Below are 18,425 nucleotides of genomic sequence, written 5' to 3' on the forward strand. Positions count from 1 at the left end.
CTTGGTAAATGCACAGTAAAGTCCAATCCATCAGTTTGCAGGAAAGCACAAGGACTGCTCTGAAGCATAAAAACCTTGAGGAGCCCTCATGCTAAACGGAGCGCTCCATAATCAAATCACACAAGGTAAATTGACTTTTATGAGTTGGAATCTGGGATGGGACCGCCAACAAGCAAGTAAAGATGAAGATGGCTGTAAGTGTCGTTCTCCTCTGTCAATGAGCTTGAAAGGCACGGACGCGTGTGAAGGATTGTGCTCCTGCTTGCCAATTCAGAAAGGAAAAAAAAAACCCGAAATACAAAACACCAGTTCTCATTGCGGTTGTCCGGAAAACACAAAGATCTTCATCAATGAGAATCTGTGTAACGATATTGAGAGGAAGGCTGAAACTACTTTGGCACATGAATGGAAGTAAGGCATCTGCATCATTCTAGAGTAGAGAAGAAACAAAACGCTGAAATGGAGACGGACGTTGCTTCTACTCCTCTTCTACCTCATGCCCGCAAAACATCTCCAAAAAAACAAAAAAGACACGCCTTAAAATGTAAAAAAAACCAAAAAAAACAGAGCAAATGCATCACAGTGTCGACCTGAATGTTGATATTGCAATGGCGAGGAGCAGGGAGGGCAGCGATGCATCCGCATTCAAGGCTCTCGAGCCGCGAGCACTCATACCTGTAGCACACACAAAAGGTATAAAGTGATGTTAAAAAAGATAATCAGTTCCTGTTTAGATGTGATATCTCACAGGTAGAACTGGAAGATACAATGACAGATGGTTAAAACCACGGGAAATTATGCTTTCTAAGGATTTGAATTGGGCTGGCCAATCTTGGTAGTCGAAGCGAATTGCTGCACTATAGTGGCAGTTTGCATAAAAAGGAAACAATCTGTTGGCAGTATGTGCTTGTCAAATTAACACACTTTGACAGGCAAATGTTTCTAGGTTTGTTCATTAGTTCACACAGCAAACCACAAGGGGAGTAACCAATATGGGGTGCAAGCCAATTTGAATCGCAAAATATTGTACGTCATGTGTCTAAAAAAATGTAATACAATCGTCTTAATGCGAGGCGCACGACTAGAAAAAAAAACAGCTTGATGATGCTCATGATTTGTTTGTTTCTTCGAATCAAATTAATTTGAATAGTTTGGCCTTTTGACAGTTTTGACATGTTGTGACATAATCCAACTGAATCGAAAGGACCCGAATCGTTCCACTTGAAAATTTACTGTTCCTGATTTGTACGGTACCCCATGTATCAAGATACTTAAAAAAATTATTTTATTAGTGAGCTGCACACCTCTAATTTCCACTGATAATTAAAAAGATTGTTGATGCATAGGCCAGGGAGTAACCCATTCAAATGTTGTGCAAATCCATAGACTTGATTACAATTTTTGCTTGGAGAGTGACCTGCCAGACCCAGCCAATAGAGGGTGGCGGAAAAATAGCTTTCGGTGTGGCATTTGGCACAGACCTTTGAGTGTGCAATTTTACACGACTGGATTGAAAGCGTTTATTCAGTCTTGGTCGGCATCTTGTGAATAAAAGAGTATTAGAGCCACACTCGGAGAAAAAAGTATAAATACTAGAGTAAAATCAGATGAATTCCAATGATAAAAAAGTTGGGACATAACAATAATAATAATAATAATAATAATAATAATAATCTAAATGTTCCTCATGTTATTACAATATTTTACTTAGAACAAATTGTTTTGGTCATATTATTAGAAAAAAAAATCAAAATTTCATAATCCTATTCACACAATTTTCTCAGACTCATTACATCTGTGCTCTACATTTCATCTAGGATTAAAAATGCCTACTTTCCCATAAGCTTTCCCTCCCATGCCAGTTACTGAAAGGTAGGAGCATATAAAGAAATCCATTTTTATTTATATTTAGACTTATATCTCAACTGCTGTTCTTTGGAGAGTGAATATAAAAGGCAGTTTTAAATGTAAATGAGCATCGACACTTGAAGACGAGCCCCTGTGAAGTCACACAGGACGGTAATTTCATGTGGTAATTGAGAAAATCAGCTTGCGACAGAGATGAATTGTGCAGAAATATTCTGCCCAATATAAAGCGGTTTGAGCCCACTGAGTCGGATGGGGACTCAAGCAATGTTGTGTGAACTCAGGACCAAATTTTCTTCTATAAAAAGTGTGAAGTGACATTTGGAAAGTGGCTGAATAAGAGAAAAACAGAGATCTTTTGGACTGAGGACCTGGCTTTTCCTCATGTCATGGCCAGCGTGCTCAGTGCTAGGAGGCATTAAACACTGAAATAACATATCGCATTTATTGTTGGAAAATAAAAGTATAGCTGTCAATGTTTCCCTTTCATGCAAGTGCAAAGGCTGTTCCCTTGAACCACTCAAAGGTGAAAGAAGGTGCTTACTAAACTGGTGGACTCGAATGGCATCTGAAGCAGGACCCAGGCCTCCTTCACTCAGGGACTGAATGTGAATGATGTATTCATCGTCGACCTTGGGTAGCATCAGCTCAGCTGTTGAATTGGTTGTTGTGAGCGTGTTTACATCTTTGAGTTGACTTCTTCTGTATGACAACTGAATAGGAAAAAGGTGGGTGAAATGTATACACTTACACCTATACACTTACAAACAAATAAATATAAGACTAAAAAAACCCTATTCAAAAGGAAGGATTTTGTGTTGACTTTTTTCACCATTGATGTGATAATGCGATAAATAGAACCCGTACAAATCAAATTCAATAAAAAATGGAGAAGGGGAAATAAAAATATAAACCTGAAACAATGTGGTTGTGCACACCCATTTACAACTGTGATTTTGCTGTGCTCAGAATTAACCAGTCACACTCAAACTCATGTTAATTGGGTGTGAGCATGAAGCTGCCACAATTTAAAGCCGCTGTTGTAAAAGTGTTTCTTCAGCTGGAATTGGGGACTTAGACAAGGTGGAGGGAATTAAGAACAGTTCAAAATAGCAAGAAGTGTTCGCACAAAATCTCTAGGCTTCTGCTAGAAAGAAAAAATACGTTAGTTTACTAGAACATCAGAAATGGATTTTTGGGATAATCAGACATACTTTAAATTACCCACGATGTATCATTTTTTTTTTTTTAAATCTGCATATCTTGTTCAGTATCGTGGGGGAGCTGAGGCCTATTCCACCTAATGCGAGGCAAAGGGCTAACTACAGCCTGGGCTGCTTGCCAGTCAAGGCACATAAAGAGACAAACAATTGTTCACAGCCCCATTCCCACCATCACTGAGAAAGAACTGAACACTGAACCAAAGTTGTTAATTTAGCTAAATTGTGTCATAAAGCGTATCTTTGGTGGTAATCTAATAAATGTGTTAAGCATTGTACATGGCAGTGTTAACGTGTAATAACTCACTTGGTAACCTGTAACTTCTGACTCGGACTCCAGTGCCACCACAGGCTCCCAGTAGAGCGAAAGTTGGGAGCCAATTAGAGTCCATTCAATATCTAGCGGTGGTTGAGATGGTGCTGTGACGTCATACATTTGCAAAGTTAGAAATTGACACAAATGACAAGACGCACTGTAATCGCAATGAAGAAAGGATCAAATAAGAGTGAGCAAAATATTTTGGTGAGAGAAATCATTGTGATATAGGTCTAAATGAATATATTCCTAAATTTCAAGAATCAATTATCAAATACTAGAACACATAAAAATGTGGTAGCTCTGTTCCCGCTTGATAGAAACTGTGACACACATTTGGAAAGCTGCAGTGCAAAATAAGCGAGCGAGCATAATTTGGGAACACAACAAAAAAGGAGGAATTACATTATGCAATTCCAATACAGAGAAGCCGGAAACGCAGCCAGTTGGAACGTCACCTGCCAGTCAGAGAACTACTGTACAGTTCTATCAAAACAAGTTATACCAAAACTGTCTCACAACTTAGAGCATGTCACATGATTAATTCAGCTTTCATTGCCAAGGATTTGCATCCATATTTTCTAGTTTAAAAGTAGCTTTTGACTCTGTGGCGATAATGTAGGGACTCTACTACTTGTGCCTTCTCAGCCTGCGTGACGTTTTTTGTCATTTGCTCTGTCAGACTTAAAGATAATATCGTTCTGTCTCTTGGACCTGGCGAGACGTCACACTACAAGTCCGTAACTACCCAAAATTATGTCCATCGTCCGGGTCTGTTGGGGAGGAAGGACATGTGGCTGACAAAGTCATGTCGACAACGACATTTTGGGCATGTGCGTTTGTTCTCGGCTAGGAAAATAAAAGAATAAAAATAAATAAATATATAAATAAAGAGTATGGATGCCAGGGGAGAAGGCAGTATAGACTGTCTATTCTCCAAAAAGAATTAGTTTGCTAATCAGCTACTTTTGAAGCAGTTAGCATACGTAGCATGAGTTGAAATGTTACATATACTTTACAATAATTCCTCCCTACGGTCTGTTCCTTTTTTTTGTAATTTTGGATGTACGTGCCATGTCCAGTCTCCCGTCATTGTTTCTATGACGAAAAACGACGGAGGATATGTCACACTATGCGGCAAGACATACAAAAGTCCGACGTCGACAAAAGAATCAGTCTAAGTACAGTTAGGTTGTTTTAAATTTTAAGTTCCAGCAAATTAAATCTTAAAACGTTTTAAATTATATTTAAGTATTAATTAAATAATCATTTCAGTCACAATCTTTTTTAATTTTCAAACATTTTAGAGTACTGCTTCATTTTCAAACGGTGCATAAGTGGATAACAAAAATAGACTTTGAAGGAACAAAACCACCGCCTCATTTTTGATAAACAGTTCGATCTACTACATTCATGATGGTCGTATGGAGAGCAGTAAGTATTTTTCGTTTTGGTGCTTGCTGTAAAATTGTTTAATAGCCACTTTATACAGACAGAGATACAATGTCCTAAACACGGCAATCAACTTTTGCAAATTGTGTTATAGACGGTAATTAATTTGATGGCTCCTCTCTCCGGTTATACATGTTTTGTCCTCTGCATTTCACAAAAAATGAACATACAATATTCAGTGTGTGTCAAATAATTAATAATGCATAAGCACATTTGTGATTCTCATTGATTGTTGCACAATAGAAATAAACAGATCAACTCAAATAATTAATCTGCAGAATCAGGAAAATTGCAGTAAGGTAACATTATATAACAAAGGCCAGGCAGACGTGAACATGCCATGAGAGGTGGGCAGCAAGGTACGGGAGAAGAAGGGAAAATTTGTATGACACTTTTCTAATGGCCAAATATATCGAGTAAGTCATCCTTGCACTGGGAATACAGTGGATGTACTCAGTAATTGACTTTATCTTCCCTGACATAGCTGAATACATCAAAAACCAACACGGAGGGACAAACAGAGCACAGCACCATCCATAGTTTGTACCTCGAGATAATCATCCAAGTGTAAACATAATCAAGCAGCAGAGCGGCGGGGTGTCTCGAAGACTTACGAGGTTTTTTCGTGGTAACATTGATTGCAGGAAGGAAGGGGCCGGTGCCCGCTGTGTTGAAGGCGCTGACAGTCAGGAAATACTGCGTGTGCCCTGCCAAGCCGCTAACTGTAACCGAGGTGTGGTTCCACGGGACGCGAACCTTCCCCATGGTCTCTGGTTTTGTGTCGTCTTCCCAGTACACCACCTATATGGGACATCGATTGATCGAATCAAACTGTTACGACTTGAAGTCAATGGTCAAAAGCATCTCATTTTACGCGTGGTACAAAACCGTTAAGTCTGTTTGTTGTGGATGTGTCAGCGTGTGGTATCGTTAAATGATCCCTGTATCGTCTAAAGAGAGATCACAGCAACTGAGCCATCTGCTGAGATGTTAGTCGGGCGGACTTTATTTGATCTTATTTGGAAGAACGTCTTATTTCACCAGCAAACAGAAGAGCAGTAAGTATGAGCCAAAAATGATTGGGATAAGTTCATAGATTTTCAGAGATATTAACCCATTAAATAAGATGGACGCAGTAGTCCAATTGTGTCACGTCGGATCACCAAAGCATATCTCAGAAGGGCCAAAACTCTATTTAATCAAAATTAGTTTTTTAATCAAAACAATATTTCAATGACATTATTTTTCCAGTTATAGAAATATGACCTTCTGGACATTTTAATCTGGATAGATACTGAATAGTGTAGAAGTATTTGCAAAAAAAAGTAGTTTCGCAGACACACATATAGTTAATTTCATGCATCTTACTTAAAAAAAAAAAATCAACACTCTAGTCGTATCATAAAGGGTCAACTTTAAAGCACAACATTTTTTTAATAAATACTCTCATATTATGGTATTGTGACAGTCTCACAAAGAACACACTGATGTTTTCCCACATTCAGACAATAACACTGAAAGAAATTAAACTACCATTTGCCCCCTTAGATATGAAATGGCACCAAAAGAAACCTTATGTGATGGACAACTTTAATCAAATATGTTTTTTTTTTTTTTTTTTTTTTTTTATGCAATAAAGCCACATCATCACAATCTGTGGATTCAGACCTCTAAATCCCATCTCTGGATAGTAATAACTGTGATAAAAATGAATTTTTTGCATAATCTAAAGAGTAAGTGATTTATTATCACTCATGGAAGCATAGCCTACGCTACATTTGGATTAAAATTCAAATAGTAAGTCATTCAACTTACGTTGCACTTTTGTTTGCATACATTCATACATGTTTTTGAATTCAACACGAGCTTTTTGGTGGTAGGTTGGAAATCACGCTGCCAGATTTGGGTGGGTGACAAATTCTTGGTGTTTTTTTAACTCAAAACCTTTGAGAGCATAAAGACGTTTATTTGTGGCAATGGCGCTTTTCAGCATTTTGACATGAGATCCAGTGTTGTGTGCGGCCACTGTATTGACTATGTTACCCTGTAATTGACAGCCACGGTGAAAAGTACGGGCAGGCAATTTTCTTTTGTTCCGGTGCAAACAGTCTGTCATGTCTGTCACAATCGTACAAAGCGCTATATAATTTCAGCTCGAGTAGCAGCCAAGCTGAACCAAGCGTTTCCTGGGCAACAAATGAGCAGCTTGGTGACGAATACTTGAATTGCATTTCGTGCAATTTCTGTTTGTCAACTGGATAAAGTAAAACGTACCTCATAGCCGAGTACCCTTTCAGGGGTGAAGGAAAGAGCCTGCCAATTCACTTCGATCTCATAGGCTGAAACACTTGTGGCCCAAACTCCCACTGGCATCCCACTTGGCTCTGAAGCAGACAAAAGGAGCCGGACTTAGCATCGCTGCCGTCTTACGTCCGCACAAAGAATAAATCTGTCTTTCCAAACATGAATTACATTGGTAGCATCTCAAAATGATGGCAATATTCCAGCAGAACGAACCTTTCAATGCGCGTGAATGTAAATGTCAGTGGATTGCGAGTTTTAAAAATATGTGATATTTCCAAGCAATCTTCTTTGTGTTTGAAAATCTCCACACTCTTCAATCATCGATATAAGGATTTGTTTGCCTGCACAGCACGCCCTCGTGGTTTTCTCAAGCCCTTTCAACAAAACCACTTCTGTGACCTTTGTCCTCTTTTGGCATTCAGAAGATTTTGCAGCCTTGCAAACATTTTTCTGGGTCTCATCGGCTTACCTATTTCTGCAGAGTAGATGGTGACCACGGGGCTGAAGGGGCCCTGTCCTTTGCTGTTATATGTGCCAACTTTCACATGGAATGGGGAAAAGGGCGCAATGCTTTCATTGCGGTAAACATAGCGGGATGCGCCAGGGGCAGAGGTGGCCACGTGGGTCCAGCTGACTTCTCCAAAGGCGCGGAAAGCAATGATGTAACCAAAGCTTTCGCCATTCTGTAGTTCTTCAGGGACAGGCTGAGATTGAAACACAAAACTATAGTGATATTAAAACATATACAAACCACTCACGTTCATCCCGCCCTTGGGCCGACGCGATCGGTTTTGTGTGACCCTCAAATTGCTTTTGAGACCCACCTGACAATATGGCATGAAGAAAATGACTTTAAAAGTGTCCAAGCTCACAACAGTGTATCTTTCAAATGAAAACGTTGCTTCTCCTTATACACGGTGCTTAACAAATTTATGAGCCCCCCCTGTCATAAAAATGACAATGAAGCTCTCGACATTTTAACAGCAATGAGGAATTTCTTAATAAACTCAATTCACCTTTTTATACTTACATTCAGCACAGCAGGGTCTAGTAATTAAAACAAGAAAACTCGACGGTATATTTAATCAGTGTTGTCTTTTATATGTTTAAAGAAACTTAGAGTAGTGGGGCTTCATTCCAGGAAAACTAATGCACAGGTTTCTTTTTTTATTGTAAAACAACAGCAATCCATATGATGAATCTCAAACAACATGGCAGAACTCATACAAAAATGTAACTGTGCATGTGTTAAAGTAGATCAACAGGATTTCAGTCTGACTACTTGTTGTTAGGCAGAATTCAAAAGGCTCAATCACAATTGCTCCAAAAAACAATAAAACTGTTTCGAGACTATTGGCTTTTGACTGGTAAACTGATGGTTGAAGGAGCAGTGCTTAGAGACAGTCACTATAATGACACATTCATTTTCTCATCCTCTCTATTAAATATACAATATAAAACATACAATGAGACTGAAATCTGTTGGGGCACTGCTCCGAACGCTTTCACATTTACTCTACATTCAAGTGCTACAATGATTGTCAGCTACCAGTGCCACTCCATTGCATTGCAAAGTACAACTGGTTGAACAATCGTAAACAAACCAAAGCCGTGGAAAAAAAATGTGTGGAGTGAGTGTCACACTTCAGGGGTTTATGATCTATTAAAAATGAACAACATAAGATCGATGACTTACCTCCCATGTGATGACCAACTCTGACCTGCTTCCGCCTCCTCCGCCCACATCACCTGGCGCTGCATCAGGGACTACACAACAGAGAACTTGTCAACACCTCCACAAACAAAACTTTTGAAAAAGAACAAGAGCAGAGACATCTGCCAAGGCTTCATGGAGGTAAAGTTTCAACCAGAATAAAAATGTTCTCTGAATTCCAGGGAACACAATTTTAATTTTATTTTTTTTTCATGTGATGATGTGATGAAACTTAGGGCATTTATTAGGCTCTGAATATTTTTAATGGGTTTTTAAATGTTGGATTTTAATTGCTACTATTCATGATCAGGTCTGGATAAAACTTTTTTTTTGAGGTAAACAATCACTTTAATAAATATAAAAAAATGGCCCAGTATAAATGATTGATTTTGACATAAATGGAAAAAAATCTAATAAGAATATAGAGAGTATTCATCTTAAAAAACTAATTCAGATCGTAACAAAAATTGACAAGGAAGTTGCCCTGACGCATAATTAGACAAACCGATGCTGACAAAGACACACTTGTTTTTTGTTTTTACTCCGATTACATTATGTACCTGCATCCTCTGTTCTTGTCTTGACTGACACAGGGCTGGGTTCTCCAACTCCGACACTGTTTCTAGCCAATACCCGAAACTCATACTCCACCCAGGCATTAAGGTCCACCACAGTGGCTGTCAGCGTGCTCCCATCAATTGTCTCGGGAACTAAAAAAAAAACAAACGACAATTAAGCATGTCACGCAACCTCACAAAAGGATACAAATTGGAATATCTGGCCTTCCTCGGTGGAGTTTGCGTGCTCTCTTCATGTTTGCGTGAGTTACTCTGGCCTTCTCACAAATTCCCAAAACACATGTTCATTGAAGACTCAAAAATAAGGTGTAAGTGTGGCAAGTGTTTGTTTGTTTCTATGTGTCCCGTGATTGACTCGCTATCAGGGATAGAAACAGTTTAATACTTTGTGTGAGAATACCATCAGAGGTTTTTGGTGTGATTATTAGGAATCGGTACTGATGCTGGTGAGTGACTGAAAACATTACGTTGGCGTGTGAAAAGGACTATTAATGACTGTGGGTCTAGGATTTGTGGGCCAATTGTGCCTTCTATAATCTCGGGACAATTTGGATGATTGAGAGGCGAGTTGCAGATTGGAGTCTAGACTGGTGAATGGTCACTGAAGTTCAGGTTTATTGTCGTGCAGTGCAGAAGAGCTGTTGTTTTTCATCCCCAACAGTGAATTTGTGAGCTTCGATTATGTAAGATTGTGTTCACTTGATTGGGTATCTGTAGGCAGAGTTCAAACTCTGTTTTTCTCTCCTTTTGTTCCACAGAGCTGGATCAGAGCTGCATTACGTATTATAATGGGACTTGTTCTTTTTTATTTTCTTGCCTGTCCAGGCTATTTCTAAATTGTTGTATCTTTTTCCTCTGTAGGATTCGCCACAGAGAATTTAGAACAAACAATGTACTGAGATTAGATTTCACAGTAACAAGAGCCGGAATAAATTATTGCAATGGATGATTTTTCACCACCACCCGGTTCTTTTGAAGGTCCCCGACAGAGTTGACATCCAACAATCCAATCACATGGGCCAGTTCATTTTCATAATCACAAATGCATCGCAGGGCCAAAAGCTAGCTTGCAAGATAGAAATGCATGCATTCATCAACAAAGATTTTTTGGGGGTAAACGGGGAGCAGATTTGTCATCTTAAATTACAGGTACAGAAACACTATTGTTACAAGAGCACTGTGTGTTGGTGGTGGTACTAAGATCCTCTTGTTGCTGACAAAAATCCCAGATTTCCTGAAGAGATGTTATTTGCATTGACATGAGAGGCAAGCCCTGTGATGTATGTGGTTGGAATGTCTACCATACTGGGATCACTGGGCTTCAGGGTTTCTGTATTCAAATCCAAGGCATGGCCCTCCTTGTATGAAGTTAGCATGTTCTCCTCCATGCTTGCATGCTCTATTTTCCTCGCAGTATGACTAATTGAAAAACTCTAAATGCCCCGTTGCGGTGGATATGAGTGAGTATGGTTGTTTTTCTGTACACCACGCGCCCTGTGATTAACAGGCAATCAGTCCACAGTGCACGCTGCTTCTTACTCAAAATAACCTCAACTCAATGGTTAAAGAACGTAGATGGTTAAGTGACATTGAATTGAGAGGAACAATATTATTCAATGTGAGTTATTTATTTTCCCATTATTTAGCAATACAGCCTAATAAAGAAGTTTCAATACAGGAGGATACTTGTATCTAAAACGCTTTTTTTTTCAAATGTCTTATTCTTTAATATATATATATATATATATATATATATATATATATATATATATATATATATATATATATATATATATATATACATATATATATATATACATATATATATATATATATATATATTTATATATATATTATATTGATGGCGATTATTGTGAGAGCATTACGTTACATTTACAGTTGTTGACGATGAGTGTTCTCTGAACAGATCGGGTAGACAAAATCCTTCTGAACATATCCAACACCAAAGGATAATCGCTCAGAATAATTTTTACGCGATATGTGACAAACAGGGCTTTACCGAATTTGATTGTAAGGGTGAGAAAATGCTCAAATTTGGACCAGGTTTAGTGAGGCGCCTAAAGTCAATTTAGTTAGCAAATATGGTTCCTTCACAAAGTGTTAACCTGAAGACGAGAGGACTCCGGTTTGACTGACACAGGTGTGAAGTGGTTTTGGTGAGCCCTACTGACCATCACATTGATTTAGCAAGGCACTACCCCCTGTGTAGCTGACCTCTAACTGTCCTCTTCACATACAGCAGTTGGATCTCTCTTAGGAGGCCCCCAAGATGTCTGAATAGGTGTGCAATTAAATAAACGTTTCTTTGAAGGGTTTCCTACCAGTGCTAACCCTTTGCCAGCCCACAGTGAAAAGCGTTCTGGTCTGAACGATGTAATTGATGAGGGGGCTCCCGTTGTCCCGTCCGGGGGTCCACACCAACTGGGCAGTGCTGTCTGTCACCTCCTCCACTGTCACAGAGTCTGGTGGGCTGGGCGGGCCTGGCTCGATCACAACGACACACACACACATTAAGAGGTACGCACGCCGGCAGTACTACACAACATGGGTGTACATGCGTGCACTCACATAGCTCTAAGGAACGTGTTGGCATGAATAAAATATTTCCTCCGGTGATTGTCAGCCTTTAGCCGAAAGCCTTAACACCTTTTAATCGATATTACCAAGGGGAAATATTTCTTAAGTTTTGAGTTCGAAGAGAGGCGATGCCCTTCACAAGGAATTAAAATTGAATTCACAATTTATCCCCCCAATATTCACTCAAGCTGCAATACTTCCCTTTCATGGTCCTCCTGGTAATTGATCGATGAAATAGCAGACACGAGTAGATGCCGCGAGTCACGTAAAAAAAAAAAAAAAAAAAGAAAGTTAAAGATGAAAAAGGGTCTCATAGTTGAGAAGGATCAGCATTTAATCATTTATTTCTATTACTCCTTCTTTTGAGGAGTGTTTCATCCTCATCTGCTGTTTCCTGTTCTAATGAAGGTGTCAGCTCATCAGAAATAATAGACCACTAGAGAGCTATGAGGTGCACCGCAGAATAACAACGCCTCGGGCCGCGGCTCACACACTAAAGTGGCTCTTAAACAGAAGCAAATGATATACTCTAATTATTAAAGGGGTTAAATCTTTTTAACAAGCAAACAATAGATTTTGTGGTATACTGAAGTTGTACACTCAACCTCCATCCTCGGTGAAGTAAAGTATTTCCGCATTAACCTCGTGTTCTTCACCCCGCTGGCATACACTTATACTTAAAACAGAGAGATTGATCTGAGTAAAACTAATTAGGGATCTTGATACGAAAAAATAACATAAAGCTTTGCTAATAAATAATAATGGAGAGTCAAAAGCAATCAACACTCAATTCTCCATTTTCTTAATTACATTTTGTTGGATGAAGCAAAAGCGAGCTGACACTGTTCCAAAAAACAACTATGTGCTTATTGCTTAATAAGGGAATATTTTTTTTAGATCTTTGGGAAAGCATGAGAATAAATTGCATTGCAATATAGAAAATATTTGAAAAATGACTCTTAGAACCAGGGTGAGATGATCAAATTGTCATGTCTAGAGGACAGGGACAATGACAACAATTTGAGAACTCATCCACATGGTTTCGTCTTAAAGCACTGACCTTCCCATGGGCCGACATGCCACAGTGGAGTGTTTGTGAAGTACTAACTAGAGTGGTTTCAAAAACACTTCCATGGTAGGTATAATTAGGAGGACCCGGGGAGGGAGCGATGATCATTCTGGAGTGCTCAGAGAAAAAAATCTTTGACCTTCAGTGCAATGAGAACATTGTAAAAACGTACCTCGTGCTGTGTTCAAATGAAATGAATGAGACATTCACGATTGAGCCAGCCTCCTAATTCTTGAATTCCAAGTTCAATGTACACATTACAGTAAAAAATAACCAGATACGTCTTTTAACAATTAATCACTGAATCATGGGAGATAATTTGGGATAAATTTCAAGCCATGGTGACCTTACAACTTATCCTTTGGATGGAATTCCCACAGAAACACCCGTTAACGTCTTAAAGAAAGTCCTCACAGAGGAATGGCCGCTGTTGGAGCGGACAGAGGATGCATCGAATTTTTCACACTGCAGTTGCAATGGCCAGGTTTCCCTATATTTATGTTCATATTGTGTACATCAAATCTTGGTGACACTCCCTGCCAAGCTCATGCTTCCTGTCATAACTCCCAAAACCAAAACAATTTCCCCCAGCACCATAATTCTGTATAAAACAAACAAACCTCCAAAACCTAAATTGCAGTTCTTATAAAAGTACATTTCCCATTTTTGCATGTCCTTCCTTCGCTCTGCTGTTCGATATTTCCAACCACTGCCGCCCTCAATAGTACGTAGACTGTTCTGAATATGTTTTATTTATGTATAGCTGTCACGGCACTGCTGTCAGTTGTTATTACTGGTTTCTTGCACAACTGCATATCCAGTATGTACTGTGTTGTTGATCCATGTGCTGTGCAGCCATCACAAACATTGCCACTGACTCCTTGCTGCTTTCCATTACCGTTTGTGAAGCATAGTGTCGTTTAGTCATTTTCTTCGTACTATTCCTATTCGCAGTAAGTTCTCTATATTCGTTCTATTCTTTAACAGTGAGTCATTCACATCAAAGGATTATATATGCAGTAGTACTGCTATGGTTCTCTTTCATTGCGGAAATATATGTGCTGTACATGCTGTCGATCATCCTCGGTTTATGACGGCAGCGAGATACGATGTTTCGAGGTTTTGAAGGACATGCATTGAAGTGTTCACACAGTGGCGTAAAAATAGCTACGCTGCACAGGAAGGCGCGGTCTGTTCGGGCCATGCTTAGCGTTTTCGGAATGGATTCTACACCCCAGCGTGGTCTGATTTACTGCATGTACAAATTTGGGTTATTTTGCTAATGTAGGAGTGGATCTTTGCCATAAACTGAGAACTCTCTGGCCAGCAAAATGTTTGAGTGGATCCCAGGTTGGACTTGGCTTTTAGTTGAAAAATAATATTATTATGACATGTATACGTGAGAAATGATATTACTTGTGCCAGGGGACATTTTTCGAAAGCAGACATTTGTGTCAAGATTTGAGTGTAAACTTGTGACCAGATGCTAAATCTCTTCATTTTATGCTCTGACATGCACTTTGATGTACGCATGTGTCGTTTTGTGGTTTCAAAGGTTAATTTTTAGCAATGCAATCTCTTTGTGGTTTTTAACTTATATAAATGTGAGTTTTGACTTGAAAACAGTTGAGAACCACTGCAGTCGATATTTTGGGACTTTTGATTTTGTGAAATTCATATTCTTGAGAACTGCTGCTGTCCAGTTTACTGCTCTAAACCAAACATTTCCCCATTGTGGGCAATATAAATTCATTTTTGTGTTCTAATCTTTTGTTTAAAAGCTTCTTCATATTCTATCATTGTTATTGGCCACATGTTTAAAGGTAGCAAGGTTTGCGCACAGCATATCAGCTGGCAGTTGTACTGGAAAGTAATATCTGAAATGACACATCGCTTGGTTGCCACTAGCTTCATGGTTTGCTGCCTAACATTTGAAGCCGTTTGGTGTGTGTGGAATGACACTTTGGTGACAGCTGCCATCAGAAGGATGTTCTGTATAAATAATGCAGTCACAGGCAGGATTCACTTCACTTGACATTTCATTGTTTCTATTAAGAACAAGCCTTATTTCCACTTAGTCCTCGTATATTACAGCTATTTGACTGCAAGATGATTAACGTAACTTTCAAACGAATCAACAACCTGACAAACACACACTGCCAGGCTACTTTGCTAGGCACACTTTTTTTTAAATTATGATTTAAATATTACAAAAGTCTTGTATGATAATGTGCATGAAAGCAAACTACATCAGCAATAATAATCATTCATGGATTCTATATATACAGTATATCACGTATGTCAAAACAAAAATGGCTACTATTGTCTTTATAAAGTCATACGTTTTGTTTTTTTTGCAGTTGGAAATCTTAAAAGGTGGTATGATTAATTCTTTCAATGCCATAATGATACTAGTGCAGTGGCAAAGATATGTTTACACTTGTATGAAGTTAATTAGGTTACAGTGTTACTAAAAATACAGCCAGTACAGTTTATAACGTCTGCAGTTCTTGTATAATGTATGTGCCGAATGTTGTGGCCCACGGGTGCATGCTTCTAACCTTTTCACATGCTGAACATCCTCTCTCCACTCGTTTGGCATTTAACACATTTGTGTAGTGTCAATTTGCGCCGCAATTTGGCACATTGATCCAATCGAGAAGCCGACCTCCTCTCACCCAGCTGCCATACAAATCAGCTATTAAACAAAAAAATGTCTGTACAGCCTGATGTAGTTCATGACAAATGGCGCCCTTATTGTCATGTTTGCAGACTATTAGCCGTAATAGAGGAAAGATGGCTGGCAGACAAACAAGCCGGTCCTAATCAAGTGAATCAAAGTACAAACAAAAACTGCAAATAAAACCTGGGGAGCAAACTTGATGACAATTTGGGCAATTTAGCCTCCCTCCATTCAGTAGCTGAAACTAAACCTATTTGAGCTTAAAAGCCTGAGTGAACAATACGCACCCAGAGAGAAGCACGCGCGGATAATGTCTCCTCGAAGATAAATTGCGCTTTATATTTTTGCAGCAAAGCAGTTTGCCAACACGCAGGGCATAAATAGTATTTTGGATCAATTTGTGGCTTTCACACACACTTTAAAAGTTGGGTAGGGTTTTTAATTTCTACCAACTAGAAGCTTCTAAAAAGACCCCGTGCTCTCAGCCCCGTTTTAATTAGCGCATCCAGAGCAGTGGAGACGTTCTCTTACCTTTCACGATCAATATGGCCACGGCTGAGAGGCTTTCCACATCCGTGTCCACCACGCAGATGTATTTGCCCGTGTGGTTCAGCTGAATATTCCTGATCATCAGATCTCCTGCAGCTCTCTGGCAAGGAGAACAGAAAGCTTTATGTTGCATGAAAGATTACAGAGCGTGTGACAGCTTACTAAGGGATGGAGTGGGGCAGGTTTAAGGTGGTGTAAATTAAATGACAAATAAAAAGGTTTTGCAGATGCTGCAGATATTTTACTTTAAAGGCCTGTTTCAAAGTGACAACCCATATACAGTAAGGCTCAACATGAGTCAGGAATTAGAGTAATGTGAATTCTGATTTGGTTAATAGGGGTCTTCTGGCTTGAAGATTGAAAGTCATGCTATCATGTTTCTCCGTTTGTGTTTTGAGGAAAGGCAATCTTTGACACCACTTGAAAGGACCCTGGTAGCTTGTAATATAATCTAGAGCAGGGATGGGATTTGGCGGCCTGCGCGCACAACACTTTGAGCGGCCCCTTGATTAAAAAAAGTAACAATAAGTAAAGTGTTTTTTTATTTAATTTTCATTCTTCAAAAATGCGGTTAAACATTGAATCTTTTTTCATGACAAATGGGGAGAAATGGCAGGGGGGAGTCCTGTAAAAAGCGTGAAAAATATGATTTAAAAATCTGCAAATATGTAAATCCGTGGGTGCCGAACTTCAGTCGTTGACAGCATTTTTAGGTTGTAATACCACCACGCACCACTAGATGGCAGACATGTTTTAGTTATGCTTACACTGGGTCATATAATGCTCTATTATACAGTGTGAGTAGGCCTAATAATTTTGGGCAGAGTCAGAATGATGTCCAGGACAAAAGTAATATCTTAATAATATTAACAATTTGAGTAATTTAATTTTCGCAAAAAACAATTCAAAATTTGTTCTTGCACTTGATGTTGGTTTATTGTACAGCAGTTTTGTGCTGTCCTTGAAAGGTAATTTTATGCAAGCAAGCCCTTTGCACTGGAAAAATACAAATACAACAAGTGGTTGTTTTGTTGCTTGCTTCAAACCCTTTGTTGTTGGGTTAGGATAGCAGTTCTTGATACATGCATTGAAAATGTATTGTCAAAAATCGAACACATTAAGATGACATATTTAAAATAGCATTTCATCATACATCTGGTTCAGAAGTGCATAGTTCAATGTATTAACTTAATTATGTTTTTTATTTTTGTAGCACGATATTGTGGAAACAGCAGACGTAACAAAACTGCAACAATAATGTAATGAATAATATAGTCAAAAAGTAAAGCATAATGAAAACACAGAAGACTTCCAAAAAAATCGTTGAAAGAGTCTTTTCCAGCCAAAAGTCATACATTCACCAAATATAACCATTTCAAGTAGGCTACAAAACACAATTGAGGTTGTCAAATCAAACAGAACCTTGTGATTTCGATGAAAAAGAATAAAGTTCATGATTTGTAATAGTGCGAGAAATGTCATTTTCCTGTTTAACAACGTCGCCACTTTCTTCGCCCCTTTTTTCTATGTGCACGGTCATTCCCATGACCTTCAAAGATTTGTTGCAAGCAATTGGACTTTCATGTTTGAACTATTGCAGGTTTGCTGTTTTGTAGAGAGAAGTGAAAAAATGAGCGAATACCATTTGTAAGGACAAATGGTAACTTAGCGGGAAAATTGTTCTCATGGCATTGGCAAGGAAAATGTGGAAGTTGTGCCAACATGGTTTAATTATGGAAATTAGATTCCTTGAAGCAGCAAAGTTAAGTTGATAATCTCTCTGAGCTGGGGACATTCAAGCATTTCTGGGGAAGGGAGTCTCTGTTCAGATAAGAAAACACATACACACAAAGAATGATTCATCTCGAAGCGTGTGAGGGTGTTCTGAAAGTGTACTGTCATTTGGGGCTTTGCCATGCTTTCGTTCTTTTTAAAGACACCTTTAATTATGTGTGTCCGCTTTGTGTCGCATGCAACAGACAATGTCAGTAACATCATTTTTAACATCTGAAAGGAAAAGAGCAGCCAGGCTGAGTGATAAAGAAATGAACACAAGAACAACAAAAGGTGTATTTT

At 38.9% G+C, this 18,425-nt stretch overlaps 1 protein-coding gene across 2 annotated transcripts in view; it reads right to left on the minus strand.

The window, feature by feature from the left end:
* Positions 1 to 223: 223 nt before the first annotated feature.
* cntn3a.2 (contactin 3a, tandem duplicate 2) overlaps positions 224 to 18,425 on the minus strand; it is a 55,423-nt gene continuing 37,221 nt past the window's right edge. For both annotated transcript variants that reach the window (XM_088290183.1, XM_088290182.1), the window contains 10 exons: positions 16,332 to 16,449; positions 11,793 to 11,951; positions 9,433 to 9,582; positions 8,855 to 8,925; positions 7,628 to 7,862; positions 7,129 to 7,238; positions 5,469 to 5,655; positions 3,394 to 3,506; positions 2,411 to 2,579; positions 224 to 675 (listed from right to left, as the gene is read on the minus strand). In XM_088290183.1, the coding sequence (XP_088146309.1) occupies positions 578 to 675; positions 2,411 to 2,579; positions 3,394 to 3,506; positions 5,469 to 5,655; positions 7,129 to 7,238; positions 7,628 to 7,862; positions 8,855 to 8,925; positions 9,433 to 9,582; positions 11,793 to 11,951; positions 16,332 to 16,449 (1,410 nt within the window). In that variant the 3' untranslated portion in view covers positions 224 to 577. The remainder of the gene's footprint in view (positions 676 to 2,410; positions 2,580 to 3,393; positions 3,507 to 5,468; positions 5,656 to 7,128; positions 7,239 to 7,627; positions 7,863 to 8,854; positions 8,926 to 9,432; positions 9,583 to 11,792; positions 11,952 to 16,331; positions 16,450 to 18,425) is intronic.

The sequence above is a fragment of the Idiotropiscis lumnitzeri genome, chromosome 3, assembly GCF_059441095.1.
Source record: "Idiotropiscis lumnitzeri isolate Australia: NSW breed Sydney's pygmy pipehorse chromosome 3, RoL_Ilum_1.0, whole genome shotgun sequence".
NCBI lineage: Eukaryota > Metazoa > Chordata > Actinopteri > Syngnathiformes > Syngnathidae > Idiotropiscis > Idiotropiscis lumnitzeri.